Here is a 27,004-nt window from a genome sequence, read left to right as displayed (position 1 = left end):
AAAGCCATTAGCTACATATGATGATTCCAGTGCCATGGTTGCTAGGGATCCACAGCACGTCAGATCTTAACAGCGATGGCAGAATGGAATCTTAGAAAGCAGAAGTACTATCTATATCGTCGCGGCACCACTCATCATCGAGTCAGGATCCGGCATGTCAGCGTATTTGCTAGATAATGGACCTCTGGCAAACCAGACATTCATAAGAAAATCAATGCCAACGGTCCTTCGAGCACCTTCTAGCAGCTCAAAGGATAGATGAGCAATGGCATAACACAAGCTACTTTGACTTCCTCATTGTAATGAAGCATGGCAAGCTAATTGAAGATTAGTGGCAGATGACGTTCCACGACACCGACAGGCACAAAGCAATCGCCTTCTAGATGTCAGGGATGKAATTCTGGAGAAAGGCGAAAGCATTTGGCTAATGTAGACTTGAGTATCGAGTTGAGAAGTTGTGATGTTATTAGTTGTAGGTATGATTAGGAGGTAGATGGTTGAGCGGCCTCCTTGTAGAAATTACCTGAAAAGTAAGGCAGTATTTGCATTGCCACATCTCCAGCCACACCCCGCCAATATTTATCTTCTTCTCGGCAATAGCCTGATTCAGGGAATCCGATGGGCAGCAAGAATTTCAAAAGAGTCCTATTCGTTATAGATGCTTCTATCATCTTTTCATTATTGGTCATGGGCATCCTCAAGGTACCCTGACTGGTAGATCGGTCATCTGAGTACTTGATTCCAAGTATAGGCTCAAGGCCTTCCCGTTGTCTTTTCTTTGTTGACAAGCCACCGCTCGCTTCGAATGCATAAAAGCTGGTCGATGAACGAATCGTGCCATGAGTCAGATACTGTGCGGATCTTGAAAACGTTTTTGAAAACCACCTATTTAAGCCTATTATCTTTTCAGTCTCTTCAATTTCCACATTGCCAGTGGACCCGAAATGTCGCTTCCATCAGGCCGCAGAAAAGGGCCACGGAAACATGCTCGGCGTCGAAAGTCTTGCGTCAAGACTGGATTCGCTTCACCTAGATCACCTCAATCTATTTTAGCCGAAGTCCGAAGGAAAACCTCTTCGAAAGCCCGCAAGGGCGGACTTTTCGGTACGACGAGCAACCTTGATACCAACCCCGCAAGAAATCATGGTAGTCAACAGTCCTTAAAATATTCAAAATTTGTTAGACTTCCTCCTTCGACGGATCCTTTTGAAGAGGTATGATTGTGGTTTTCTTCTTATCACATCGTTGTGTCGCTACAGATCCGACGGCAGGTTCCTAGCTTAGCTTACGGCTCTAGTTCAGCTGACGCTTCGTCCCAACAGAATTGCTTAGATAGGGAGCCCTTGCGGGAGAACTATGTTTTCGTGCCAAAGGGCGATGTTTATATTACGCGGCACTGTCGGACTCAGACCAAAGAGTCGCGCCGGATAGTCTATGTCGTCTATGTAAGGATTGCCCGCGCCTTCGACTTCCATCATCTAACGGACTGCAGAACAATACTGGAAAACGAAATATTGGACTCCGCGTACCCAAAGATGTGTACGCCACTGTTCTCAAATCTGCTGCCGTGACTGCCGATTCGCGTGCTCTTGCTGTCAAAACACGAGACGAAAAGGACCTGTCGCGAGCTCGGCAAATCCTGCGCAACAAGTTCCCACTCATGCCTGCTGAGTCCCTGGATACTATTGTTGATCACGCTTTCCTGAAGCGCTCTGGACGAGTAGGAAGAACGACAAGGAAAACAGACGAACAAAAGGCCAATTTGGCTGTGGAAGCACACATCAGGCACACACATACACCTTACGAATCCCTTCTCGACACGGGAAAAGCACGGCATGAAGCTAGAAAAGCGGTTTGGGATATGGTGCAAGCCGTCAAAACTGCGTGGGAGGGAGGAAACGCTCAGTCTACAGATTCTTTGCCCCTTCGCAGTCATGCTGATGGTCAAAAACCGACAAGACCTGCTGACGACGTGATCTGCATTGATTGACAGCCTGTCGAGTGCGATGATTTATTTCACCTGTTCATAACGACCGTACGATATGAAACTTGATAGAGGGCTTCCTCGACCGGCGACGCGCGATTTTACCCTCATGATGATATGAGAAATGAACGATCTTATGTATCCGAACATGCATAGAGTACGATATAGAATACGCATAGACGGAACAGGGTGTGACGATTCACCGTCATCACAGTCAATGTTTTTAATGCTAATGGTTAAGGTTGTTGTCATTGCAGCCCATTACAATGAATTGCATTTCCTTGCCATAGGGAACTGTGAACAAGAATGAAGTATATCCATCTGTATTACTGTGATGAAAAGATACATTCGACCAGCGCCGCACGCGACCCCAAAATTGCAAACCAAAGCCAAAAGACATACCTTTCCACTGCGATAACCCCAAACAATCCCGACTCCAAACAGTATACGCCAAGTTGTGGTTCGCTATGTCGCTCTGATATCTATTCTGTCTCAGTCAGCCCAGTCCACCAATTCAGCATTCAGTTAAAGACGCAAAGCCAAGAGGGATCATTGCTGAGCAGTTTAAGGCAGCTTATCTTGACGTTGCCCTTCCTCCTGCGAGTCAGAGTCTGTCTCCTCGTACACTTCAACAGTGACAGTGGGAAGCTCATGCGCCCGCTCGACCATGTCACACCAGAACACACGCACCGGACCAAGTTTGTACGGCAGATCGAACGTTCCCCCGAACTCAAGCTGGTCAAACATTAGCATGAGGTGACTCCGAACCTCTTCGAAGAGGTCTACGTCCGTCGGGAAGGGGTTCGTGGTCCCGTCATTCTGGTTGATCAGCTCATAGTGGATGAACAGGCTCTTGCGCCCTGGAATGGGGTGCCTCGGGTTGCGGAACTGTCGCGATTCGAGACGGGCTGTGACGGTGCTGTATGCATCGTCAATGACATCCATCATTTCACCGGGCTGGGTGGTATACTCCATCTGGACGATGATATAGAGGCCCGGTTCGAGGTTGTATGGGTTCGGCCAGTCGATGTAAAGACCGGCATCTTGCATGCGCGCCTGGCGCTCGTCCTGCTCGGTCCACTGTGGGATACCCATGCTGTTAGATTCTGTAAAATTGGCTTTGGATATGGTACTCAACGGCTTGAAAAAGGGTTGATTTCGGGAGATTTGCGCACACTTGGTGAGTTGGTTCAAACTTTTGGGAAATCGAGGCAACGGAGGGAAAATGGAGAGAATAGAGGAGTTCGATGGTTGAATGACCATTCGACTGGTGAGAAGGTGAACAGTTTTATACCTGGAGTTATCAGCATTGCGCCTTGAGCAGAGTGTAAGGCAAAGTGTCTCAATTCCATGATATTTCTGCCTTGGATTCCCTTCTTAGGCCTCGAGGGTCTCATCGCCAACAAAGAGATTCTTTCCAATATGTCTCTATCCTAAAAGAACCATTGTCATGCAAATCATGCCACAAAGACAACACTTCATTACCTTTAGCATATGATACCGTTACGAGAGACGAGGAATCGATTCCATGGAATTGTTGATCTGAATTTCCTTGTCCACTAGCAAGAGTCTCATTCTCGACAAAGGATACTTCCCGAGTGTCTTTATAACTTGAAGAAGCCCTTGTCGTAAGACATATAATAGAAAGCAACACTCGATGTCTTCGTATGGGGTCCAGGGTCTTGATATCATGAAACGTCTATTGTGCTTTCAGTAGGTTAGTCACCACAGTTATCGAACATATTCTCCTTTGTTCGTCCTGGTCTCTTAAGTCTTATAATGTTTCGTACTTGGGTCAAACTGTGAGACCCGAATCCTAGAGCCTCAGAGGGCCTTTGTCCTCGGCTTGTCGGATGTTGGTCTTTGTCTATTGTATTTCTTTGACTTGGCCTGGACACCTGAAATAATATCTTCCCTACGTCCCTGCTCTAACCGCTGCCTTGAATGGGTTCAGTTCTCTACTTGAATGATAGTCAGAATAGCCTCTAGAAGGTTTGACAGAGAATTTACTATGTGTCTGATCGGAAGGCTACAACACATCATATAGATGATCGAACAATCTTCATTGTGCTAACGATTTGACTGTTACAATAGGAAGTGATACTATCCTTTTCAGAAACAAATAATGGCTTGAGCTAGAGTAGACACTGCATACTCTGTAAAAGAATAAGTATACATCGAGATACCGTCTATGGTTGCTATCAGAATCTCCCAAATAGGTAATAGGGCTAGCCCTGGTGGTCTATGCCGCTTTCGGCAAAGGCTATTGCGGAGATTGAAGCAGTTCTCCGACAACAAACTGCAGCTCTAGATCTAGTATCTTCGTGCAGCGATACTCGTATCTCAACAATGGAGGGCGCAGATATTGTCGAGTCGCCGCGCAAGCGTCTCAAGACTGACGATACTCCCGTCTCGGACGATGCTCTGCTGCCTCCTTCCACCGTGCCGGCTCTGGAGATCTCCGACGGGGATGCTCAAGCATTGAAGGAAGCTGAGGTCGGAATCACCGAATTTGTCAGTGCGGACAACGTGGGCTTTTCTGGAGTTCTGAAAAAGAGGTACAACTGAAATCTGAGATACTGCAAATCAAGTTAACCCTCTTTTGTCTCAGATACACCGATTTCCTCGTCAATGAGATTCTTCCGTCCGGTGAAGTTTTGCATCTCCGGAATTTGAATCCTCCCACTTCGTCTGCAGAAGAAAACAAGAACAACAATGCCGAGACCAAGTCGGAGGCTCCTGCAGCGGATAATACTGCAAAGTCAGCCGCCGCAGGAGAGAAAGATGCGCCAGCCGCTAAAGAGGAGCCCCCCGCTGCCGAGTTCCAACTCTCAGAGGAAGACAAGGCATTATTGGAGTCATTCTTTGGCACCGAGGCTACCGAACGAATTTTGGCTCTACATACCCGCGCCCTGTCTAACCCCAGAGCGAGACCGAACGAGTTGGGTCGAGTGAACACGGTTGTTGTCACGGATCGCGACCTGCGCATCAAGATTCACCAGGCAATCCGTCGCATTTTCAATTCGCAACTCGAATCGCAGACTGATAGCGAAGGCATGATGAATATCTCGGCCGCTCCCAACCGGAACAAGCGCAACACCCAAGGTGGACGTGGTTCAGGGCGCGAACGAGGCCGGCTCAACTTCGAGGAGCTGGGAGGCTCCTATCTGCATTTTACGATATACAAGGAGAACAAGGATACCATGGAAGTTATATCTTTCCTGGCGCGTTCAATGAAAATGGCTCCGAGGAGCTTCCAGTTTGCTGGTACTAAGGACCGACGTGGTGTGACCGTGCAGCGAGCATGTGTAAGCCGGGTCTTTGCCGACCGGCTCGCAAAGCTCAATCCTGCTCTTCGCAACTCGGCCGTGGGAGACTATGAGTATTGCCGCCACGGCCTTGAGCTGGGTGATCTGAAGGGTAATGAATTCGTCATCACTCTGCGCGAATGCGCTATTCCTGGCGCGGACCTTCAAGATCGCGAAGGTGCTGTCGCGAAGGCCAGGGAGTTTGCGGGAACTGCATTGCGAAACCTCCGTGAGCGCGGCTACTTCAATTATTACGGACTGCAACGCTTCGGAACCTTTGCGACTCGCACGGATATGGTCGGTGTGAAGATGCTACAGGGTGACTTCAAGGGCGCCTGTGATGCAATCTTGCATTACAGTCCTCATATCCTTGCCGCAGCACAGGAAGGCAACTCGACCTCCATGATCAGCTCAGACGACAAGGCTCGCGCGGAAGCAATCCACATCTTCCAGACTACCGGCAAAGTCACCGAGGCCGTGGAGAAACTACCCCGGAAATTCTCAGCGGAAAACAACCTGATCCGCCACCTGGGCCGCTCCCAGAACGATTATCTCGGAGCTTTGCAAACCATTCCTCGAAACCTACGTCTGATGTACGTGCACGCTTACCAGTCGCTGGTCTGGAACTTCGCCGTCGGCGAGCGCTGGCGGCTTTATGGCGACAAAGTAGTAGAAGGCGACCTCGTCCTTATCCACGAGCACCGCGAAAAGGTCGAAGCAACCGGCCCTGAAGCCGAGGTCGACACCGACGGCGAGGTTGTCGTCAAGCCCGCGGCACACGACAGCGCCTACTCGGCCGAAGACATGTTCGAGCGCGCCCGCGCCCTAACCGCCGAGGAAGCCGCCAGCGGCAGGTACTCCATTTTCGACGTCGTCCTGCCGCTCCCTGGATTCGACGTGGTCTACCCCGCCAACGAGATGACCAACTTCTACAAGCGCTTCATGGGCAGCGAGCAAGGCGGTGGTCTCGATCCCTTCGACATGCGCCGCAAGTGGAAAGATATCAGTCTTAGCGGCGGCTACCGCAAGGTCCTTAGCCGGATGGGTGCAGACTACTCAGTGGATGTGAAACTGTACTCTCAGGACGACGAGCAGTTCGTGCAGACGGATCTGGACAAGCTCAACGGCAAGGAAGCGGCTACTGAGTCTAATGCTGATTCCGCTGACAAGATTGCCGTGATCCTCAAGTTCCAGCTCGGGTCGAGCCAGTATGCCACAATGGCGCTGAGAGAGTTAATGAAGGGCAAGGTGGTGGCTTACAAGCCGGATTTTGGAGGTGGAAGATAAGTCGTCTTGTCCGAATGTGTATATAGGATCCTTAGACAAAATTTTAGATACCACATGAAGGCATAAAAAAGATATGATACGACAATTTCTCATTTCAAACCCCATTCTTTCACTCAATTTGTAGGTACCGCCAAGTATCGCCAGATAGCATCATTCAACAAAGAATTAGGGCAACGCCCAGCCAAACTTCAAAAGATCGTCGCAGACGGTCAAGAACTCGCGCATTATTAAAATCGTCCAATGAACCCAGGCATAACCCATTACGTTTGGCAGCATTATCTGCGCGTCGCGGGTTCGTGGTCACCGATGGAAGATACGGATGAAATATCATCTAGATCACGACTATGCGTGACTCCCCGCCTATCACTCAGACCCGACACCTCGGACATGGCATCATCCAACGGATGGTCAAACGGCGAGCGGGGACGATCTTCGCTTCCGGCTTGTAATCCAGCTGTGACTGGGCTGGTTTCCAGCAACCCAAATCCACCTTCTGATCGTCTATGCTCTGTGACTCCAACTGGAGGAGTAGGAACGGACAATGTAGGTGGTTGGGATCGGGGCGTCGTGTTTATTTGATGGTTGTATGGCTCGGTTGGTGGAATGTGGTCATTTGAGGCGGCGTGAGAGGGATAGGGGCCATCGAAGAGGACTTCGTGGGATCTTGCGTGTCCGACGTTCCACGGAATACCATTGTGTGGTAGCAGGTTTGTTCGAGTTGCCTGAGCCTTATCAACTTGGCGGTTCGATGGATTCTCTTGTCGAGTTTTCCGACGGCGGCGTCTCAAAAGAAGGAATAACGCGCCGAGGAGCAAAGCAGCGCCAACTACAGATACTGGAACAGCTATAGCGATTGTCTTCGTGTTGCTGCTTCCCGAGCTGCTATCTCCCGTTTGGGAAGGAGTCCCCGTTGATGATGAGGTTGATGAGATTGCGGTGGTCGCCGTCACGGGTACGTTTGTGATTGATGATGTGAGCGATGTCGGTTCATATATCCCGTCGATTGTTTGCGCGATGATACCCGTCAACTCCGACCCGAACAGAGATGTCTGTGAAGATGTAGAGACTGACTCGCCGTACCATGGCGATGGCTGCTCCTGTCCAGATAGCGGCTGTATATTGTGCCCATTGGCGCTGTCCAATGAATTCGGCCTTTCACGATCATTCATTCTGTTATACCAATCTGTGTTTGTCTCACGATTTCGGGATAGAATCTAAGACAAGCACTCCCTCGGATGATTCAGCGTCGCTAATCAGTTATTGAGACGATGCAACCTCCTCCAGACTCGCCAGACTCGCCAGACTCGTACCACAGTGCAGACTAGAAGCAGGAAGCCCTCACATTCAAAACATGCCCAACCGCCAAAGTTGCTTATTGCTAGAAGCTCAAAAGGATGTAAGCAGTTGAATAAGCATGCACTTGGAATCTCTCCCGTATTCTTGCCTCCAGGTGACAATTTTGAACGACAAGCTGACGAAGAGGGGCAGAGCAAGGAGAAGTAGATCATTCTTTACGAGACCGACAACAGAAAAGGGAAAAGAGAAGGTCGTCAAAGGGAGCGCTGACATGGCGCAGCAGCTTCAAGCGGTTACCAAGTATAGACCCGGAGTCTCGGTCAATGAAAGGGCAGCGATCAGCGGCCAATCAGCGGAAAGTGAGGCAGCCGCCGCCTCTGAACACGAGCCGCTGCACACCATGTATTCGTAACACGATGGGACTAAACTCATCGCTGATTGACTGCTCCAGAGGTCCTGATATCCATTAACCCTGACGCGTGGCATGATGCCAGCATGATGTCCGGGGCGGTTGTATAGGCGCCTCGCTCAGTTGAGTAGGCAGTATTCTTGTTCAAAATGAAGACAGACTTCGCGGTCGCATTACGTGGGCTAGATCAGCAAACACGAAGACATAGCGACCTGAGTTGTCTACTGTTTGATCGGCGGGTTAGCTTAGGCAGTTTAAGACGAGAAAGGTGAGTCGTTGGGGGCCAAAAATGCTTCAACTGTAGGACAAAGTCACTCAGTCATTGACTCATTGTCACTGTTACGCAAGGGTTTGAACTCTAATGTCAGCTCAAACACCAACATTGTTTTCCATTTGGCCTTGCCAATGAGATGAAGCTTTGCCTCGTATAACTGAACATGATCACGAAGGAAACGAGAAAGATCATGGATCACGACGAAGAGTAGAGAATAAGTCACGTGTGCGGCGGAGATTGGAGATACCTGAGAATGCGGGGCGGGGACGACGCCAGATGCTGCGTCACCGATCCTAGTTGGATCGGCAACATAACACAGAGGTGCTCATTCATTCCATTATCTTTATATATCGGGATACGTTTGAGCTCACGATGAGTGGCTTGAGAGAGACTCTGAAAGAAGGCTGGCACCCTAAGGGCAAGTCTGGAGGAAAAGAAAGCTGGCGGGGAGACTTCAAAGGCATCAATCAAGTGGTTCGTATTTTCCCAATATTTTATGCAAATCCAGTATTTGGCATTTGCTGACGCTACTTTGCGGTATAGGCAGGATGGATGGGAAAGGGAAAGGATAGGGACAGCGAGCAGGAGCAGCACGTCTCCCGACCCCTGTCATCACTCAAGGACCCATCCGCTTTCGGACCACCACCGAAACACAATGCGGCCCATGGAGCTGGTGCAGTCCCGAATCAGACGACGCCGGATCGCAGGGGACTAGGGGCACCTCTGTCTCAGGAACAGACCCAGCACGCTCAAGCCCGGCAGCAGGAGCAGAATCGAGCTGAGGAAGCCGAACCCCAAAGACCAGCTGGTCCACCGCTACCCTACCGAGCGAATACAACAGGTTTAAACACCGATTATCTCCCACCACCTCCAGCCCGAAGAATGCATTCACCGGCAAGTTCCGTGTCCTCTGCAAGTTCTAGGCCAGTGCCGAGCGTACCGCCTCGGATTCCTCCTCGCATGAACTCTACTCCACAGTCGCACCCAGCAACCCCTCCCCCGGCATATTCCCCATCAGAACCGGCTTCTGAGGGGCTTTTAAACCGAGGTGCTGTCGCCCGTCTGTCCAATGCTGGTGTGTCAGTTCCTGCACTTGGCATTGGACATGATAGGAGCAGCCCCAGCAACACAACCGGTGGAGTAGCCGGTCAAGCCTCGGTTGATGAGCTCCAAGCTCGCTTCTCGCAAATGAGGACAAGCTCATCTCAATCTCCGTCGCAAGTCCCCTCCCCACCGGTTCGGGGAAGCACAACACAGCCCGAGTCATCGGCAACATCTACAGTGAACAACTTGCGCGAGCGGCATAATGATAAGCTTCAAGCGGGCAAAGAACGAGTCCAGGACTTGAATGACAAATATAAGATCACACAGCGCTTCAATAACTTTGTCGATGAGAAAAGGTCGGCAAACACATCCATCTCATCCAAGCAATTCCGGCCGCCTCCTACATCCCCGCACCCTAATCGAAGCCAGCCTTCATCCGACTCAGTAGAAATAGACGCATTGAACCGGCGAAAGGCGCCACCACCTCCGCCACCTCCCAAGAAAGCAGCGATGCGATCAACACCTGTCAATGCCCCTTCTCCATCATCACCTGCGCCTCCGCCGCTTCCGCTGAGTACTAAACCCGTCTGAGCGGAGGTTCGGTCAACTGATTGCAATTCCATTGTATTTACTGCGTTATCCATATTGGACTTGTCCATCACGTTCGCTTTACTGTACAATAGATCAAGTACATTTGTATTTTTGGACATGCACCCACCAACTGGTCCAACCCTAAGTTTGGGACAGCCTTGCAATGCGCGGTGGTAGGGCTTGCAAAGAAAGGGGAAAGACTGTATTTACTCCCAGTACTACTCAGCCAATTGACATGAATAGGATAGCCTAGGGCTGTCTTCCGGCTAACTGGCTATTCTACGGATAAAGGCCATTGACCAAGACGGCTGTGGCGGATGTGGCTTGTTACCCGTCGTGAGAACTCACAAGGTCTGCCTTGCCGTACTGTGGTTCAGGGAGAGGCAATTTTGAACACTAGATAGTAAATGGAACCATCAGAATCAGACCCGTGCTATGCGTTCCACCATCTTAGAAAAGTGGTATTTAAACGCATTAAAGGTGAGCTGGAGATTTTCAAGCCTTTAGAACCGGTCAAGCGGCATGGCGTTTGATAGGTGTTCCCTATCTGCACCTTTGTGTTGGTTGCATTAGTGCAGTCATGCAGTGAGCCCAGTTTTGTTCAGGGGTAGAAGCGTTGAATCAATGATCCCCCATGCCTCGGTCCGTTCTATATCTCTAAAAGTATATAACTACGGGTCATTTCCCCTTTGTTGGGGTGAATCCTTAAATTAATGCTTCATGTGAAGATGTCCCAGGCGCGCTATGACATGACACCTTGATGTTGCCTTGATGCCTAGGCCCTGGTCGCCTTGGGGTTTAAGGCCTTAAGGCCTTCCGATAACGCCATGCCAAATCCGGGGTATTCACGGCCCGATTGCTGACTAATGCGGGACGCCAAAACGCCAAACCAAAATTTCTGATTGGTTACTTGGTATGGCATTGCGCATCATTTTTGCGACGCGGATCATTAAAAAATGGTTGCGGTCATACTACCTACAGTCTATGAGGTCAACAGGGGTGGAGGTACAAGGGTTGTACTTGTGTAGCTTTTTCATCTAAGTAGATGTACTTTATTGTTTCTAATATAGAAGGTGTAGAATCATTCCCAGAATATGCTCGTCGAGAGATCACCGAGTCTTCATGCCTTGCATCATTGTTCAGCAGATCGCGTGAGGATGACGGCAGTGGCAAGAAACCATCCGCAGGTACTACCTCTACGGTCTACCTACCAGAGTTACACTCTGCCCGGGTCTGAGCAATAAGCTATAGCATCATCATCATGGTTTGACCAATGCGCTTCTATATAACTATCCGTGAGGTCCGTTTGTTCATGTTGTATCTAGAAGAACATCTGCTTCACAAGCTTGCTAGAAAAAGTCGACTGCTGCCATCATCAATTGTGTTGGGCCGAGGTTTCATCGACGCCCAGAGCAGCCAAATTCCCAACAAATGCATCACGGCTCCACTTTTGGAGATAGTAATGACATTTCGATAATTTTCACCCATTGACCCCATTAGACTCTCTTGATTTGTAGAGAGTCTAGAGACTCACTTGATACTTGCTTTTGACTTGATAGTTCACATCTCAAAGGATTTATTTATCCGCATCTACCTCTGCGCGATTCGATCGAACCTCGGGGTGGAATTACTTCATTACTCTTTTCTGCTTTGGGAGGTACTTTTGCGACGTTGAACTCTTTTTTTTTTTTTTTGGTCCGGCTCTTTCCCACCCTTTCCTTATTTCTTCGTCTTATCTTCCTCTCAATAAAAAGGGCCACAGACTTGTTATCTCGAAGGTCCAGTCTCCTCTCGTCAATTGTTGCTTCACCTGTGAAATCGCCCTCACGAGGTATTCGATCATGATCGACTTCAACGTCGACACCGAGGCAGGCCCTTCTGTCGTGCGCCTAGGTTTCCCGCCCGCCACGCTCTTCAAATTCCCTCCTCACGAGCTCCCTGAGCCTCTTCCTGCTCCTCTGATCTCTGAGCCGACATGGAACCAGCCGTTCAACATCCCCCCTGAGTTGTACAAACAGCTCCTTGACGTTCGCGTGCCGATTACCATTGCCAGCGTCTACGCAGTCACCGTTATTATCATCAACCGCATCAACAAGAGTCGTGGGTACAAGCCCTGGGGTTTCAGCCACACGCGGCCCTTCAAGCTCTTCGTCATCCTTCACAATGTCTTCCTGGCCATCTATTCCGCATGGACGTTTGTCGGCATGTTCCAGGCTTTCCGCAACTCGTGGCCTCACCGCGAGGACCCGCACGGTGTCGTAGGTGTGCTTGATTCTCTTTGCAAGATCAATGGCCCCCGTGGCTACGGCAATGCTGCCATCTACGACTCCGTCACCGATCAGTGGAAACTGCCGAACCCCGAATACAAGTTGGCTGCGGGTGGTGTCCCGGACCCGACGGACATTGGTCGTATGTGGAACCAAGGATTGGCCTACCTGGGCTGGATCTTCTATCTATCCAAGTTCTATGAGGTGTTGGACACTGCTATCATCCTTGCGAAGGGCAAGAAGAGCTCGACTTTACAGACCTACCACCATGCTGGTGCGATGATGTGCATGTGGGCGGGTATCCGCTACATGGCTCCTCCCATCCTTATCTTCACCCTGGTCAACTCTGGTATCCATGCTATGATGGTACGCAATCGCTTCAAATCGTCTGTATTAGTTGGATACATTGGCTGACCATCCTCTCCAGTACACTTACTACACTCTGACCGCACTTCATATTCGAGTCCCCGGTGTTATCAAGCGTTCTTTGACCACCATGCAGATCACACAGTTCGTCGTTGGAACCAGCTGGGCCGCTTCGTATCTCTTCGTCAGTTACACCCTTCCCGGCAAGCTTTCGACAGCAAGCGCTGCTGCGGCTTCTGCTACGTCCGTTATCGAGGCTGCGGCTGCGACTGCCTCGGCTGTAGGACTCGGCCCCTGGCTCAAGAAGTTGGGATTGCGTGCTGCTGGCGCAGAGGGTGCTGCTGAGAACGTTGGTTACTCGTATGCCGATGGCCCCAGCAGCTCGGCTGCTCAGCGCACCCGCGTTGGCCCCATGACCACCTGCATTGATACAACCGGTCAGGCTTTCGCGATTTGGCTCAACGTTATGTACCTCCTGCCTCTGACATATCTGTTTGTGCGCTTCTTCGTCCGGTCATACCTGCACCGCAAGGAACCGAGCCAGCCCCATCCCACTCACATGCATGCTGCCGAAAAAGCTGGTCTAGATGCTCTCAAGGGCGTCAGCCGTGAAATTCAGAAGTCTGTCGAGATGAACGGGGAGATCAGCACGGAAGATGAGGCAGTTCAGAAGGCCCAGACCCAAAAGACCAACGGCAAGAAGGCACAGTCGCAGATCACTGACAAGTCACCGATTCGGACGCGCTCTGGTGGCAACCAAAAGAAGCGTGGCACCAAGGAGGAGTCCGAGGAAGGTTTCTCGACTGTTCCTCCCAAGAAGGGTGCCAAACCTCAGACGAAGGAGGAATTGGAGAAGTTCCCTGACGTTCCTGACGTCCAGGACACTAATCCTTTTGGGGTATTGGACAAGACTGCTTAATTGTGCTCTCTGATTTATCAATCTTCTATCCCAACGAAAAAGGAGAGAATCTCTCCCCTACCCTCCAACTTGAGGTCCATGATGCTCAGGGACCCGCCCTATCGAGAGTTGATTGAGGGTTCCTACATTCCCGTCGTTCAGTCGACGAAACACTAGATCCTGTCGGATCCGTTCCTGCCACTGTCTGTTGCTTTTTATAAGTTTGATCTGTACATATGTTCCTTTGAATTTTTGACCCGGGCGTTGAGGGCTTGAGACTATCTGGCTGAAAAGAACACGGTTAGTTCACTTTATTATAGATTTATTTAGCAATAAGATAAAAAATTTCTACGGACACATCCCCCTTCTTTATTTACACACTCTCCTGGATGTAACTAAGGTACGGAGTAGTTAGATCAACATCATGTGACACGGTAGATTGTATGAGTGTTAGGGTCTGGGCTTATCACTGGACTATGAATAGAATAGCCTAATGTCTATAATTTTGGGAGTCACGTGATACTAAGCTGATTAATCACATGCTAGGGTAAATAATGGCTCAAGACTCCGTACTATATCCCAAGTTTAATCTAAATACCCCCGTTATAATACTTAGCAGTCCGTCCACGGCAAAACAACCCCCTGTCAAGACTGTTAAGTGGAGGAAAAATACACATCCAGCCATCTGTGCGGGTTCCCCACACTCCGGGCAAAATGATGTTGATCGTCTCCTGTCTGGATTACAATTCCCCACATCGGCCATCCTGGTTATGATCTCGATACCAAATTGTGAACAATTTAGTGGTCCTTCCTCGAGGGCGGACTGCTCACGAGTCACGCTGTGGGGTAACGTTACTCGCCTATTTTCGACAAGAATCTAGCGCGCCGGACCATGCTGAGCATTTACATTCTCCGGCGGGATGGCTACTGCTTTTTATGACGCCTCGGCTGGATTTCAACTGGCAATTGGGTGGCTCTTTAATCAATAATGTCTGTGGCTGGAGACTTGTGGATGTTGGATTGGCCTGGAAATGAGAGAACCACAAATATTCGATGAGGCGGTTTAAAGTCTCTAATAGCCCCGTGCTTGCCATCCCCGTTTGTCGACGTTGGAACTTTTCAGCACTTGTCCCTGGAACCAGTCCAGCAGCGTCGTGTTGCTGAGGTTCGGTCATGGCGCACATTTACCAACTTCTCCTTCTCCTTCTTTCAAATCTGTGGTTCTCGACTGCTGCTCAGAACCAGTCAGAGACGGAATGGCCTCTACACGATAATGGCTTGAGCAAGGTAGTCCAATGGGATCACTACAGCTTCCACGTCAACGGGCAGAGGATCTTCGTCTTTTCCGGCGAATTCCATTACTGGCGTATTCCTGTTCCCGAGTTGTGGAGGGATATTCTCGAGAAGGTGAAAGCTGCCGGTTTCACTGCGTTTGCGTTCTACTCTAGCTGGGCCTATCATGCGCCCAACAACCATACCGTCGATTTCTCGACCGGCGCTCACGATATCACGCCGATTTTTGAGCTTGCAAAGGAGCTCGGCATGTATATGATTGTGCGCCCCGGGCCCTACGTTAATGCTGAAGCCAGCGCGGGCGGTTTCCCTCTGTGGCTGACGACTGGCGAATATGGCTCGCTACGGAATGATGACCCACGGTATACGGCCGCGTGGACGCCGTACTTTGCCAACATGTCGCAAATCACTAGCAAGTACCAGGTCACGGACGGCCATAACGCGTTGGTCTACCAGATTGAGAATGAGTATGGTCAGCAGTGGATCGGAGACCCGAGCGATCGCAACCCGGACAAGACTGCGGTTGCTTACATGGAGCTCTTGGAAGCATCTGCTCGTGAGAATGGCATCACTGTGCCATTGACAAGCAACGATCCCAACATGAACTCGAAATCCTGGGGATCGGACTGGTCCAATGCTGGAGGCAATGTCGACGTGGCTGGTTTGGATTCCTATCCGTCGGTGAGTTACGGTCTGGTCATCTTTATTTGATTTTTTCTGACAATTTGAAGTGCTGGACATGCGACGTGAGCCAATGTACCTCCACCAATGGGGAGTATGTTCCCTACAAAGTGGTCGATTATTACGACTACTTCCAAGAAGTTCAGCCCACTCTTCCGTCATTCATGCCCGAGTTCCAGGGCGGTTCCTTCAACCCCTGGGCCGGCCCTGAAGGTGGATGTCCTCAGGACACCGGCGCCGAGTTTGCTAACCTGTTCTACCGATGGAACATTGGCCAGCGAGTGACTGCCATGAGTTTGTATATGCTGTACGGAGGAACCAACTGGGGTGCAATTGCTGCTCCTGTGACGGCAACCAGCTACGACTACTCCGCTCCCATCTCCGAAGACCGCTCGATTGGATCCAAGTACTACGAGACCAAGCTACTGGCATTGTTCACCCGTACTGCAAAAGACCTCACAATGACAGAGGCGATCGGAAACGGAACACAATATACCACGAACACAGCCGTCCGTGCATTCGAGTTGAGAAATCCGCAGACCAACGCCGGATTCTACGTCACGTTCCACAATGACACCACCGTTGGTGGCAATCAAACGTTCAAACTCCATGTCAACACTTCTGTCGGTGCCTTGACTGTCCCCAAGAACGAGGGTGTCATCCAGCTGAATGGTCATCAATCCAAGATCATCGTTACTGACTTCACGTTCGGCTCACACACTCTTCTTTATTCAACTACCGAGGTCTTGACCTACGCCATTTTTGAAAACAGGCCTACCCTCGTGCTCTGGGCTCCTACGGGGGAATCCGGCGAGTTTGCAGTCAAGGGAGCCAAGTCAGGAAAGGTTCAAAATGGCGATGGCTGCTCGGGAGTCAAATTCAAGCGCGAGGAGAACTATCTCGTCGTGAACTTTTCTCAGGCCAAGGGATTGAGCGTCTTGCAGCTCGATAATGGTGTGCGCGTGGTTCTGCTCGACAAGACAGCTGCCTACAGCTTCTGGGCTCCTGCATTGACAGATGATCCTATCGTGCAGGAGTCTGAAACCGGTGAGTTCAATTCATGCGTAGTAACTGCCATCTCGTACTAATGGTTACAGTCCTCGTCCAGGGTCCGTACCTTGTTCGCTCCGCCAGCGTGTCCAAGTCCACATTGGCGCTCCGAGGAGACTCTGTTGAGAAAACGACACTGGAAATCTTTGCGCCTCACAGCGTGGAGAAGGTTACCTGGAACGGGAAACAAGTCAAGTCCTCTCGGACTTCATACGGCAGTCTCAAAGCGACTCTCGCTGCGCCGCAAACCATCAAGTTACCCGCTCTCACCTCCTGGAGATCCAACGACAGCTTGCCGGAGCGGCTTCCATCGTACGACGATTCAGGCTCAGCCTGGATTGGTAAGTCGGATTCCAATCGATCAGACCCGACGAAATCTAATGCTCCGCAGAGGCAAACCACATGACTACATCTAACCCCAGTCCACCTGCAACCCTTCCAGTGCTATACGCAGACGAATACGGTATGTCAACCTCTCTCTCCCTATACCATCACTGGTCTAACCCCCCTACAGGCTTCCACAATGGCGTCCGCCTCTGGCGCGGGTACTTCAACAGCTCTGCTTCAGGAGTCTACCTCAACATCCAAGGAGGAAGCGCCTTGTACGTTACCCACCCCATCCCCTCTCCACTCTCATCAAAACTAACAAACCTCCTCTCGCAGCGGCTGGTCCGCCTGGCTCAACGGCCACTTCCTCGACTCCCACCTCGGCAGCGCAACAACCTCCCAAGCAAACAAAACCCTCACCTTCCCAGCCTCAATCCTCAAACCCACCGAGAACGTCCTCATGATCGTCCACGACGACACAGGCCACGACGAAACAACCGGCGCCCTCAACCCGCGCGGCATCCTCGAGGCCCGCCTCCTATCCAACAGCTCCTCGTCCCCCGCCCCGCAATTCACCCGCTGGCGCCTCGCCGGCACCGCAGGCGGGGAATCGAACCTCGATCCCATCCGCGGCGTCTTCAACGAGGACGGCCTCTTCGCAGAACGCATGGGCTGGCACCTCCCCGGCTTCGACGATAGCGCCTGGACAGCCGGGAACTCGACCTCAACCACCTCCTCGGCATTGAGCTTCACGGGCGCAACCGTCCGCTTCTTCCGCACCGTCGTCCCCCTCGATATCCCTGCGGGTCTGGACGTCTCCATCTCCTTCGTGCTCTCGACGCCGTCGACTGCGGCCAAGGGGTACCGCGCGCAACTGTTCGTCAATGGATACCAGTATGGTCAGTACAATCCCTACATCGGGAACCAGGTGGTGTTCCCTGTTCCGCCGGGCATTCTCGACTACCAGGGCGATAACACGATCGGGTTGGCGGTCTGGGCGCAGACGGAAGCGGGGGCTAGCATCCAGGTGGGCTGGAAGGTGAATTACGTGGCGGATAGCTCGCTCAGTGTCGCTGGATTTGGGAAAGGGTTGAGGCCCGGTTGGACCGAGGAGCGGTTGAAGTTTGCCTAGTTTGCTGAGTATTGAAGAGTAAATCACGACTAGAGCAGACGATTGTTTGATGCTATGCAGATTGAGGCTGTTGGCCGTAGAATCATATAATTGAAATAAAGTGTATCCTGGGTCGTGTCATGTCCAACCAAGTCATCTCTGATCACGAAGAAGCAGTATTTGATCATAAAAAGTAAGTCATAACTTGAAGTATATACACCATGTCTAAACCAAGAATCGGAAACCTCTAGAACTGGCCTGTCCAGGAACACCGCCATCATTGAGGGCATCACCCCGGTCAAGCTTCTTGTTCAGCCGAACAAGGATGATTCGGAGCAGAGTGGCAGAGAGAATAGCAATGAATGCAGTAACGCAGTTGACACTCATGGCGGTGACTATAAAGTGGTCAGAATGAAATGATCATCAAAAATGCTAAAAGGGCATTGGGACGTACTGAAGCGCGGTGCATCATGGTCCGGGTACATGTAACTAGCGTAGATACTGCTGGCATTGCTGACCATGTTGATGGCAGCCAGTGCGGCGGCACGCTTGGATGCAGGACGAGGAAGGGTGCTTGAGATCCAGCCCAGGGCCACAACGTAACCGGCGTACAGAGAGGGAACCATCAGCATCATCGAGAGGTAGCGGGGAGCCACACCGGTGGTGGTCGCGGCGATGATGAATGCGACTACCGAGAGGTACAGAGGCGCTGTGATATGGAAATATTTCTCGCCGGTACGGTCCGAGTGCCAGGCATTGAAGAAGGCGCTGATGACCGCCAGGCAGTAAGGTGGAGCGGTAAGGAGGAGGGTCTCGATCCGGCCGTAGTTGAGCGTTTGCACAACAGTAGGGAAGAAGTTAGTCACGGAGGCGGAGGAAACGATACACAAGATGTGTAGCATCTACATGATACGTCGCAGTCAGTCAGTGCCGTGCGAGTTGGAGGGAAATAATAGCAACTTACAAGAATCCAGGTCTTCAAGTCGGTAAAGGCGAGTTTCGCGCCATGAAGGAGCGACTGTTGTTCGGAATCAACCCAGTCGTCTTCGCCGATATCTTCCTCGAGACGCCATGTAGCGAGCTGCTTTTCCTCTTCCGAAAGCCATGAAGTGGTACGAGGGAAGTTGGGCAGGATCCACATGGCAATGAACGCAACCACTATAGTAATAGCTCCCTCAATGATGAAGAGCCAGCGCCTGGAAAAGTCAGCAAGACTGCACAACTACGCTTGGTCCGTCCAAAAGAAAAAAAGACCCATACCAGGCTCGAAGACCCTTCACATGGTCCATACCGTTAGTGATACCAGCAGCGATGAGACCGGAGAAAGCGCCAGAGATCAGAGAACCAGAGTAGAGGGCGGCAGTGCGGAATCCCAGCTCCTTACGAGTGTACCAGGCACTCAGAAAGTAAAGGCAGCCAGGCTACAACAACAGTCAGCAAGGGAATCACGGTCATGGTACCATTGTTGTTAGGGAGACGTACGAAATAAGCAGCCTCAACGAAACCAAGGAAGAAGCGAGTAACAACCAGTCCAGCAAAGTTCTGAGCAGCTGCCGTGGCCGTAGAGATGATACCCCAAAGAATCATCGCACAGGGGAGGTAGATGGCGGGCTTTCCGAACTTGTTCAACATCAAGTTGGATGGAACTACGACGGTCAGTTTATGGTACAGGCTCAAGTCTATTGATGACACTTACCCTGCATCAGCAAATAACCGACAAACAGAATACTGACGGCAGTTTGGTATTGGTTGCTGTTTTTCTTCATGCCCAGGTCCTCTTCAAGACCAGCAAGCCGAGCAGCTGCCTGGAAAGTGTCAGTGTTTTCGCGCGAGTAAACCCAGAAACGTGACTTACAATGTTGTTCCGATCCAGATAGTTGAGAATATACATGATAACAAGCATAGGAAGAAGACGAATATCAATCTTGCGAACGAGAGCCCTTTCGGCCTTCCGGCGCTCCTCGGGGCTCAGGCCAGCGACATATGCAGGAGCCTCTTTTCTCGGGTTGGGTCTGTCGGCGTTGGCCACGACTTCTACATTGTCGACGTAGCTCTTATCGATCCCGTCCTCGGGATCGTAGGAGTTTCTGGGAGACATCGTTTTCCGGCTCAAGTATGGGTAAGGAAGTAGAACAGAAAAAGGAAGAAGAGGGTATTACAACGGGGAAGAGAAGAAAGGACAATATTTCAGAACAGGGAGAAGAAGCAGCGGTGATAACAGCAGGAAAAAGGGAGTCAAAAATCAGGATCCTGCTCCCTTTTGTGGGAGAACCTGGGGCACTAAGCGTGGAGCAAACAAGTTTCCCGATTTTCAACTCCAATCCCGGGATGACCGACTAACGTGCGGACGGGGTCCGGGCAATTGGGGTCCCCGGAAGGCCAACACGTTTGAGACGGGGATTCTACCAATGGGGAAGTCCGAGGCGGGGAGAAGTAGAGGCTGCAGAGCTGGGGAGAAACCGAATAGTAGTAGTGGATTGCAAATTAAAACCGAGTAACAGAGCCGTGGGGTGAAGAGAAATGCCGGTACGTAGCATTTAGCTCAACCGGACGAAAAACTGTAGTAGCTGGTCAAGTGTCAACACCATAGAATTTGCCTTCCTGCGGGGAAGAGGGATGGGGATATGTGGAGTTACAGGAACTGGAGATGCAGTATTGGACCATTTGGACATACTCGGAGACAATTAGCGTCGTGCAATCAAAGCATGACTGGGTGGTTGAGATTCTTTCTCGTCAAAATGATTCCACTCCGCGTGGGGGTTGCCGCGTGGGAGACTCGTGGGGGCCGTCGGCTTAGCGGGCAAGAGGACCGAAAAAAGTCCTCATCTGCGTGAAGAGGCAGAAAAAGGGGAAGAATAAAGGATGTAGCTCGGTCAGCCCCGTAGATAGAATAGACTATGCGTTTTACTAGAACGCAGATGATGAATTGATGGGATGAACGCAGAGTCAAGGTCAGTGAGAATGTTGGAGCATGGGGGTGGATGGAGCATTAGGTAAGCGCACATCGGCTGACCCGAGCAAATCCAACACCGCACGGGCCGAAAGACACAAGCAAAGGGAGAGAACTTCCCCTCTGGGCCACACAGTTAGTACATTCTCCTCGTTGACAAGTGACACCACACAGGCGCCATCCGGGAAACGCATTAACCCTTCATCATCTTCTACCGGTTTAATAACCCCCCATCGCTCCTCGTTCTAGCTTTAAAAAGGATGATTCCGGTTAGTTTTCGGCACCTCGGGATCCAGCCAAGCCTTCTCTGTTCCATCCCGTAGCCAAGGAACCTGCCGAGAAAGTAAACTATCACTGCTCTGATACAACGCAGAGCTTCTTTTGCCGTTCCTTTGAAGGCACCCATTGCTTGGAAAGAGATTATCATTTCCGTGCGCCTTCTGCTCAAAGTCTTCATTCAAACACCTGACAATGAAAATCTTAAGTGTTTTTTATACATCGCGGGACACCTGCGGACACCTGCTGTTACTTTACAGTATAGACACCGAGAGAACAGATTGAGCATGGAAAGTCCATGCAACTGGAATTCAAGCTGTTGCTACGGCTGGAGATTGAATCACGATCTATTAGGCTCAAGTGCTCGAGGCAAAGCAATCTCCGTGCTAACTGCTTGGTCCCAATGCTTCGTGATGACCAGATCGCCAAATGTACTATAACGAAGCTTTTTGCCCTTGAAAGTATTCTGTCCATCATATGAACACTAACCAGAAGGCTTGATCCTTGTGGTCCTGAATTATCTGTGGCGGTCCCCGTGAGAGCTGCCAACGACTAACATTTTCTCTCTCAGAGAAGACAAGCAGAAGATGGGCAGTGCCAATGTACGTGCTTTCATACAAAGACCCTCATACCACGGACCTAAAGCTGATATTGTTTCTGGGATAGGTCGAACAGCAATAGACGCCTATCACAAGTTTCGAGCCACAAGCCAACTTCGATTCAAACCGATAATTGGATGCCGAGCTTCTCAAAGAAAGAGACACTTGTCTTCGGAATGCCGATATACCCTGTCCAAGATCATGTCATGGTCTACAATATAGAACAAACAGGAGCGCCAAGTTCCCCGAGTTATCAGCCACCAATGATTCAGCATGAAGTTCGGTCCGCGTGACTGTCCTAGCGACTATGCTCAGCCTACACGGTTGAAATTCAATCTGAGACTTGGAGCCAGATAAGTAAACCGACAGATATCAAAAGACCATGCTCAAATCAGCAGAGGCCAAATTCCAAAAATTCTATTCCTGCCGCAGGGGGATAAACTCACATATGCCATTAATAGTGCTTCCGACGACAGTGCACTGCGGAGCCCAAGAGCGCTCATCACCGTCACGTCGCTCTAGAGTCAACTGATTACCGTCCCTCAAACGCAAATAAGCCTATACTGTCAAAGATCCAAGACGATGGGTAGCACGCAAATAATTGAACGTTAGAGAAAACATACAAAGCAGAGTACGCAAACCCAGACGAGAGAATCGGATCATAGCATTTGGGCAAATACGCTCATCTAGGCAAGGATCAAGGTGTTTATATCTGCTTTATTTTAGATAGCTATGTAGATAGCACAATCTGTGAAACTAATCAGAGTGTCATTGGTATAGATGAAGCTATAGGAATCTGTGATTGGTGGCTCGGGGATTTGCTTGTCATGAAGAGCTGCTTGAGCCAACCACTAGTGAAGAGTTCAGGAATTACCAGAACGTGGTTCTCGGCTTCGCAAGACATACTACGCATCGATCGTGGTCGACTGCCAGGAGTGATATGTCGCGTAGGCTTGGGAATTTTGCCCGCAGCCTACCGCAGCAGTAATGGGAAGTACGTTGACCACGTAGCAAGCTCAGATAGCTTGTTGTACGACAAATTACTCGTTATACCCTCTGGAGCATTGCTCAAATGAATCATATTGAGATCTTGGCACCATCGCTTCGCATGGCGATTAAGGTCCTCTCTTCTTCCGTGTACTCGAAAGGCGGAAAGATTAGAGAAAAGAAAACAAGGACATCATGATGCACAAAGAAAAAAAAAGTCAAACACGCCACGAGATTGTAAGAGTGGAAAAAAACGAGAACTTTGCATACCCATACCATCCAACCAGAGTTATTACCGACAAACATCTTATGCTGCTAAAAAATAAGAGAAGGAGAGAGGAAAGCGTGGGAGCGACACGCAAGTGAATGAGATACACACAGGACCAAATGCAAAAGTACAGGAACAGAGAATGGAGGGCAGGCTCCCTTCGGACATTCAGTTGGAGAGACATGAGAGGATAACAGCTCCAGGATGCTGTACAACAGACATACCATGAGGGGAAAAAAGCTTATGCTGAGAGCGAGACTGAAAAAGTGGTATTAATCAAAGAGATGATGCTGTCCAACTTTCACGCTTTCAAGAAATAAGAAGTCGAAAAGACAGAACGAGTCCGATGCGAGGTCGACAGTAGAGAGATGGAAGTAGACAGGAACAGTAGGCGCAAAGCGTTTCGAGTGGAACGCAGATCTAGCATAGTAGATCATGGACCAGGATCTAGAGCTGTAAATCGGATCAATCTCAGATGATCGAGGAAAGTTTGATGCATGAGTGTGGCTGTAAATGTCTAACACTCGATACTCTTTTTGGTCCAATGCACGGATCTCCGTGCGTCTGAGAAAAGCCGAGCCAGAGAAAAACCGATGGAGTACCTAGAATGTTGCTGTCGCCATAACACCACAAACGCAGAACAGGAAGATACGCGACACGATGGAACAATCGAAGACGGAATAGTGCAAGTGCGGCAGGTTTTGCGAACGCTCGACCATCATGCATCGGTCTAGTGAAGAATAAAACGCGTGCAGTGCTTGAGGTTAAAATGCTAGAGTTGGAAAAACGCCACACCACTCGTAGGTCTAGTTATGATGGCTGCTGTGCAAGATGAGACATACCGCACAATGTCGTCGCGGGGGAGAGCCTCAGAGGAAATGAGTGTAAATCTTCGAAGTCTCGTGGACTTCCATTTCCTATGATTGGACGTTAGAATGAAGGTCGGCACAACTACTGCTTGAATGGACATGTGTCTGCCAAGACTCACCATCTTGAAATTGTTGAGTTCTTCTTTGATCTGTTGAGCGAGAAGTGGTGTCAAGCGGTTGCAGGTTGCAATGTCTCCTCGACGATCGTACTCTCCACTGGGCCACGTCTCATGGAACTGAATGCGAGGACTGAAGACAAGGGTCTTTGTCGTCACGGGTTGCGGTGTAGCAGGTGAGCTTCGAGACTCGGGAATTCGCCCATCCGATAAGAAGTAGTCTTCGCCAGCTATCTTAACGGCCTCGGACCGTCGGTTACCAGCTCGAGACGGATCCTCAGGTGTACTGGGAGCACTGGAGTGCGGCGAGTCACTGCCGACCAGTGTCTGTGAACCCTCAGCGGCTCTGTTGGAACGGGATGTAACTGCGGGGTCCGAATTGGTCTCTGGAACACAAGATCGTCAACGAACTGAAAAACACACGTATGATACGTGGCACAGCGGCTCTACTCACTCTTGAGGATGCCCTTCCTGACGGCCGCCAGAACCTCTGCCCGTTCCCGGTCACCACCCACAATGCTCTTACGCGATTGGGATCTCTCGGTCCCGACATCTTCCTGAGCCGAAGGACCCTGGGGGCTATTTTCTATCTTAGGAAACACAGTGCCTCCGCGAGGTAGATCCTGAGGATCTGCGTTGGCAGTCACGCTCTTCCTCTCCGCTTCGACGTTGACCACTGACAATTTTGGTGCCATTGGCTCCACATTTACACCATCGTTCGACGAGATGCTCACCATGGATTTGGGACGGAATAACCCGACGAGTGACCGAGTGGACCTCTTCATGCCCTTGCCCATCTTCCGTAGCATTATCGAAGCTGATGACGCTGTGGATGACACCGACAGATTATCTGTGGAGCTATTGAAGTACCGGCCTTGATGATGCGAGTAGATGCTCTCACCTAACCCACTGGCCTCTTGCTGTTCAGCGATCGCGGCCTGCTCAGGCCCTAACTCTTCTTTCAGTAGTTCTCTTCGGGACTTCTCTGCAGCAATAGCCTCTCTCTTCGCTGGGCTATTCTGGGAAGACGCCTTGAGGAGCTCTGAAGCGCTCCCGAAAGAGAAGGCTCTTCTCAACCGGGACTTCCCGGGCCGTCTGAGATCGTTCTTAGTGATATCAGCCAGTCGTTGCGAAGCAACACTCTCAGTCGGAGCAGGCGACTGATTCTCATTTGGTGGCTGAGAGCCGGTAGGCGTAGGTTCTGCAGAGACTGGTTGCGACAACGGCGAGGGCTTTGTTGATCGCTTGGTGTCGTCCAACTTGTTTGTGCTCTTATTTGAGGGTGCAGCCTCCGTCAATCCTACCTCGCGTACCTTGGTGCATGTCAGCACAAGAATTTCAGAGACGAGGGGAGTATATCTTACAGAGGACGTAGATGAGTTAGCTGAGTGATTGCTGCCCGAGACATCTCGATGAGACTGGGCGGATTGCGGTCGATTGTTCGGGTCGAAGTAATCGTGCACATTCAGGATCGGTGTCGGAGATGATGGCAGGTGAAGCTGTAGATTAATCAAGCCAGCATTATCAATATTCCCCCAACTCCGACGCCTATATCGCTTGGCAAGCTCTGCTTGTGGCTTTTCTGGGCGCGCTGTATCATCCACACTGGAAACTCGAGCGTGTCCCGGTTTGCGGGACGGATCCTGCAAGGCATTCTTCGACGCAAGTTGATCCTCTCTTGGCAGGCTAGAAGCTGTTACCGTCGACTGGGCTCCTGCTGTGTTATCTAAACGTCTGCTTCCACGCCGATAACGGTCGGGAGACGGTCGAGCAACGGTGGGAGAGGATATATTCATGAATGATGAGGAAGGTGACGGCAGGTTGGCGGTCGATAAAGGGCGAAGAGGAGGGTCGCTGCGTGACTGTCTCGAAGGAATCGCGGAGTCGTCTTTGGAGCGGTAAGATTGGACGGAAGAGTTGGAGGACGAAGTAGATACAGAACCAGCTGCAAGGTGATGCGAGGAACGGGGGTTGGATCCAACGGTATGAGGATGGACTGGAGATCCCTGGGGTACCGAGGGAGCAGAGGAAGTTCGGTGTTCTGGCCTCAAATGGGGCGTCCACGACTGACGATTCTGCATGGTATTGAAGTTGGAATTGGGTAGACTAGGCGTGCCAGTGAAAGCATAGGGGGCCACAACCTGGTGGCCCGCCCGATAGCCCTGAGATCCGCTCACCGTATTGTACGAGTTCCAGGACATCGTGGAATTGCGAGAATTTTGCTGCTGTGAAGGCTGAGATGGGGCAAAGGAGCCAGAAGAAGATGAAGGGCGAGTCTGAAGCACAGAAACCGTGCTACTTTGTTGAGGAATCGTTTGCACCAACGCAGCCATGATGCTCTCCTCCACCGTTTCTCAGAAGCCTGTCGATTTTGGCGACAACGCTAGGACACGACGAGCCGATGGACGTTAAATTCGCAGTAATACACGATGAAAGCCACGATTGTGATGTCAAAGACGGCTCGAAGGCGTTCAGGGGGGAGGCAGGGAGGATAACAACAAAATTATTCTGCAACACGTGTATCAGTTTTCTGCTGCAGCACGATCGGGACGAGTTCAACAGCGGGCTGATGAAACCAATGGGTTGCCAAAGTTTTCACTCTCTTGTTCACCCACAAAATCGGTCTGGGTTGCAGTACCTCTCTGAATTGAAATCGAAATGGATTATATTGATACAAAATTTGAAAGAAAACAACGCTTATGCTGGATGTAGAAACGAAAGGCTCGGACGAGACGAGAAACGGAAAGGGAAAA

The 27,004-nt window shown here is 50.6% G+C and overlaps 9 protein-coding genes across 9 annotated transcripts; 5 read left to right on the top strand and 4 right to left on the bottom strand.

Annotated features, from left to right (window-relative positions):
- Positions 1-944: 944 nt before the first annotated feature.
- Positions 945-1,990, top strand: Aspvir_009047 (DUF2293 domain-containing protein; the record flags this gene model as incomplete). Its single annotated transcript, XM_043272199.1, has 3 exons — positions 945-1,214; positions 1,323-1,445; positions 1,493-1,990. 3 exons carry the CDS (start codon positions 945-947, stop codon positions 1,988-1,990), a joined length of 891 nt encoding a protein of 296 aa, XP_043128134.1.
- Positions 1,991-2,548: 558 nt separating this feature from the next.
- Aspvir_009046 (uncharacterized protein) lies at positions 2,549-3,079 on the bottom strand (the record flags this gene model as incomplete). Its single annotated transcript, XM_043272198.1, has 1 exon — positions 2,549-3,079. The coding sequence occupies one exon, from the start codon at positions 3,077-3,079 to the stop codon at positions 2,549-2,551; it is 531 nt and encodes a 176-aa protein (XP_043128133.1).
- Positions 3,080-4,333: 1,254 nt separating this feature from the next.
- Aspvir_009045 (pseudouridine synthase PUS7) lies at positions 4,334-6,579 on the top strand (the record flags this gene model as incomplete). Its single annotated transcript, XM_043272197.1, has 2 exons — positions 4,334-4,542; positions 4,596-6,579. The coding sequence occupies 2 exons, from the start codon at positions 4,334-4,336 to the stop codon at positions 6,577-6,579; spliced, it is 2,193 nt and encodes a 730-aa protein (XP_043128132.1).
- Positions 6,580-6,854: 275 nt separating this feature from the next.
- Positions 6,855-7,748, bottom strand: Aspvir_009044 (uncharacterized protein; the record flags this gene model as incomplete). The annotated part of the gene is made up of 1 exon (XM_043272196.1): positions 6,855-7,748. One exon carries the CDS (start codon positions 7,746-7,748, stop codon positions 6,855-6,857), a length of 894 nt encoding a protein of 297 aa, XP_043128131.1.
- Positions 7,749-8,930: 1,182 nt separating this feature from the next.
- Aspvir_009043 (uncharacterized protein) lies at positions 8,931-10,193 on the top strand (the record flags this gene model as incomplete). The annotated part of the gene is made up of 2 exons (XM_043272195.1): positions 8,931-9,032; positions 9,102-10,193. The coding sequence occupies 2 exons, from the start codon at positions 8,931-8,933 to the stop codon at positions 10,191-10,193; spliced, it is 1,194 nt and encodes a 397-aa protein (XP_043128130.1).
- Positions 10,194-12,034: 1,841 nt separating this feature from the next.
- Positions 12,035-13,745, top strand: Aspvir_009042 (elongation of very long chain fatty acids protein; the record flags this gene model as incomplete). The annotated part of the gene is made up of 2 exons (XM_043272194.1): positions 12,035-12,826; positions 12,888-13,745. 2 exons carry the CDS (start codon positions 12,035-12,037, stop codon positions 13,743-13,745), a joined length of 1,650 nt encoding a protein of 549 aa, XP_043128129.1.
- A 1,152-nt stretch (positions 13,746-14,897) lies between these two features.
- Aspvir_009041 (glycoside hydrolase family 35 protein) lies at positions 14,898-18,207 on the top strand (the record flags this gene model as incomplete). The annotated part of the gene is made up of 6 exons (XM_043272193.1): positions 14,898-15,698; positions 15,749-16,745; positions 16,796-17,089; positions 17,140-17,211; positions 17,263-17,350; positions 17,412-18,207. 6 exons carry the CDS (start codon positions 14,898-14,900, stop codon positions 18,205-18,207), a joined length of 3,048 nt encoding a protein of 1,015 aa, XP_043128128.1.
- A 204-nt stretch (positions 18,208-18,411) lies between these two features.
- Positions 18,412-20,284, bottom strand: Aspvir_009040 (putative MFS transporter; the record flags this gene model as incomplete). The annotated part of the gene is made up of 7 exons (XM_043272192.1): positions 18,412-18,581; positions 18,641-19,088; positions 19,151-19,382; positions 19,447-19,607; positions 19,669-19,832; positions 19,883-19,991; positions 20,042-20,284. The coding sequence occupies 7 exons, from the start codon at positions 20,282-20,284 to the stop codon at positions 18,412-18,414; spliced, it is 1,527 nt and encodes a 508-aa protein (XP_043128127.1).
- A 3,851-nt stretch (positions 20,285-24,135) lies between these two features.
- Positions 24,136-26,584, bottom strand: Aspvir_009039 (uncharacterized protein; the record flags this gene model as incomplete). Its single annotated transcript, XM_043272191.1, has 4 exons — positions 24,136-24,183; positions 24,255-24,637; positions 24,706-25,564; positions 25,616-26,584. The coding sequence occupies 4 exons, from the start codon at positions 26,582-26,584 to the stop codon at positions 24,136-24,138; spliced, it is 2,259 nt and encodes a 752-aa protein (XP_043128126.1).
- Between the last annotated feature and the right edge of the window lie 420 nt (positions 26,585-27,004).

Source organism: Aspergillus viridinutans (assembly GCF_018404265.1).
Source record: "Aspergillus viridinutans IFM 47045 DNA, scaffold_7, whole genome shotgun sequence".
NCBI lineage: Eukaryota > Fungi > Ascomycota > Eurotiomycetes > Eurotiales > Aspergillaceae > Aspergillus > Aspergillus viridinutans.
Note: the sequence above shows the minus strand (reverse complement) of the source record. Positions and strands in the feature narration are given on the sequence as shown.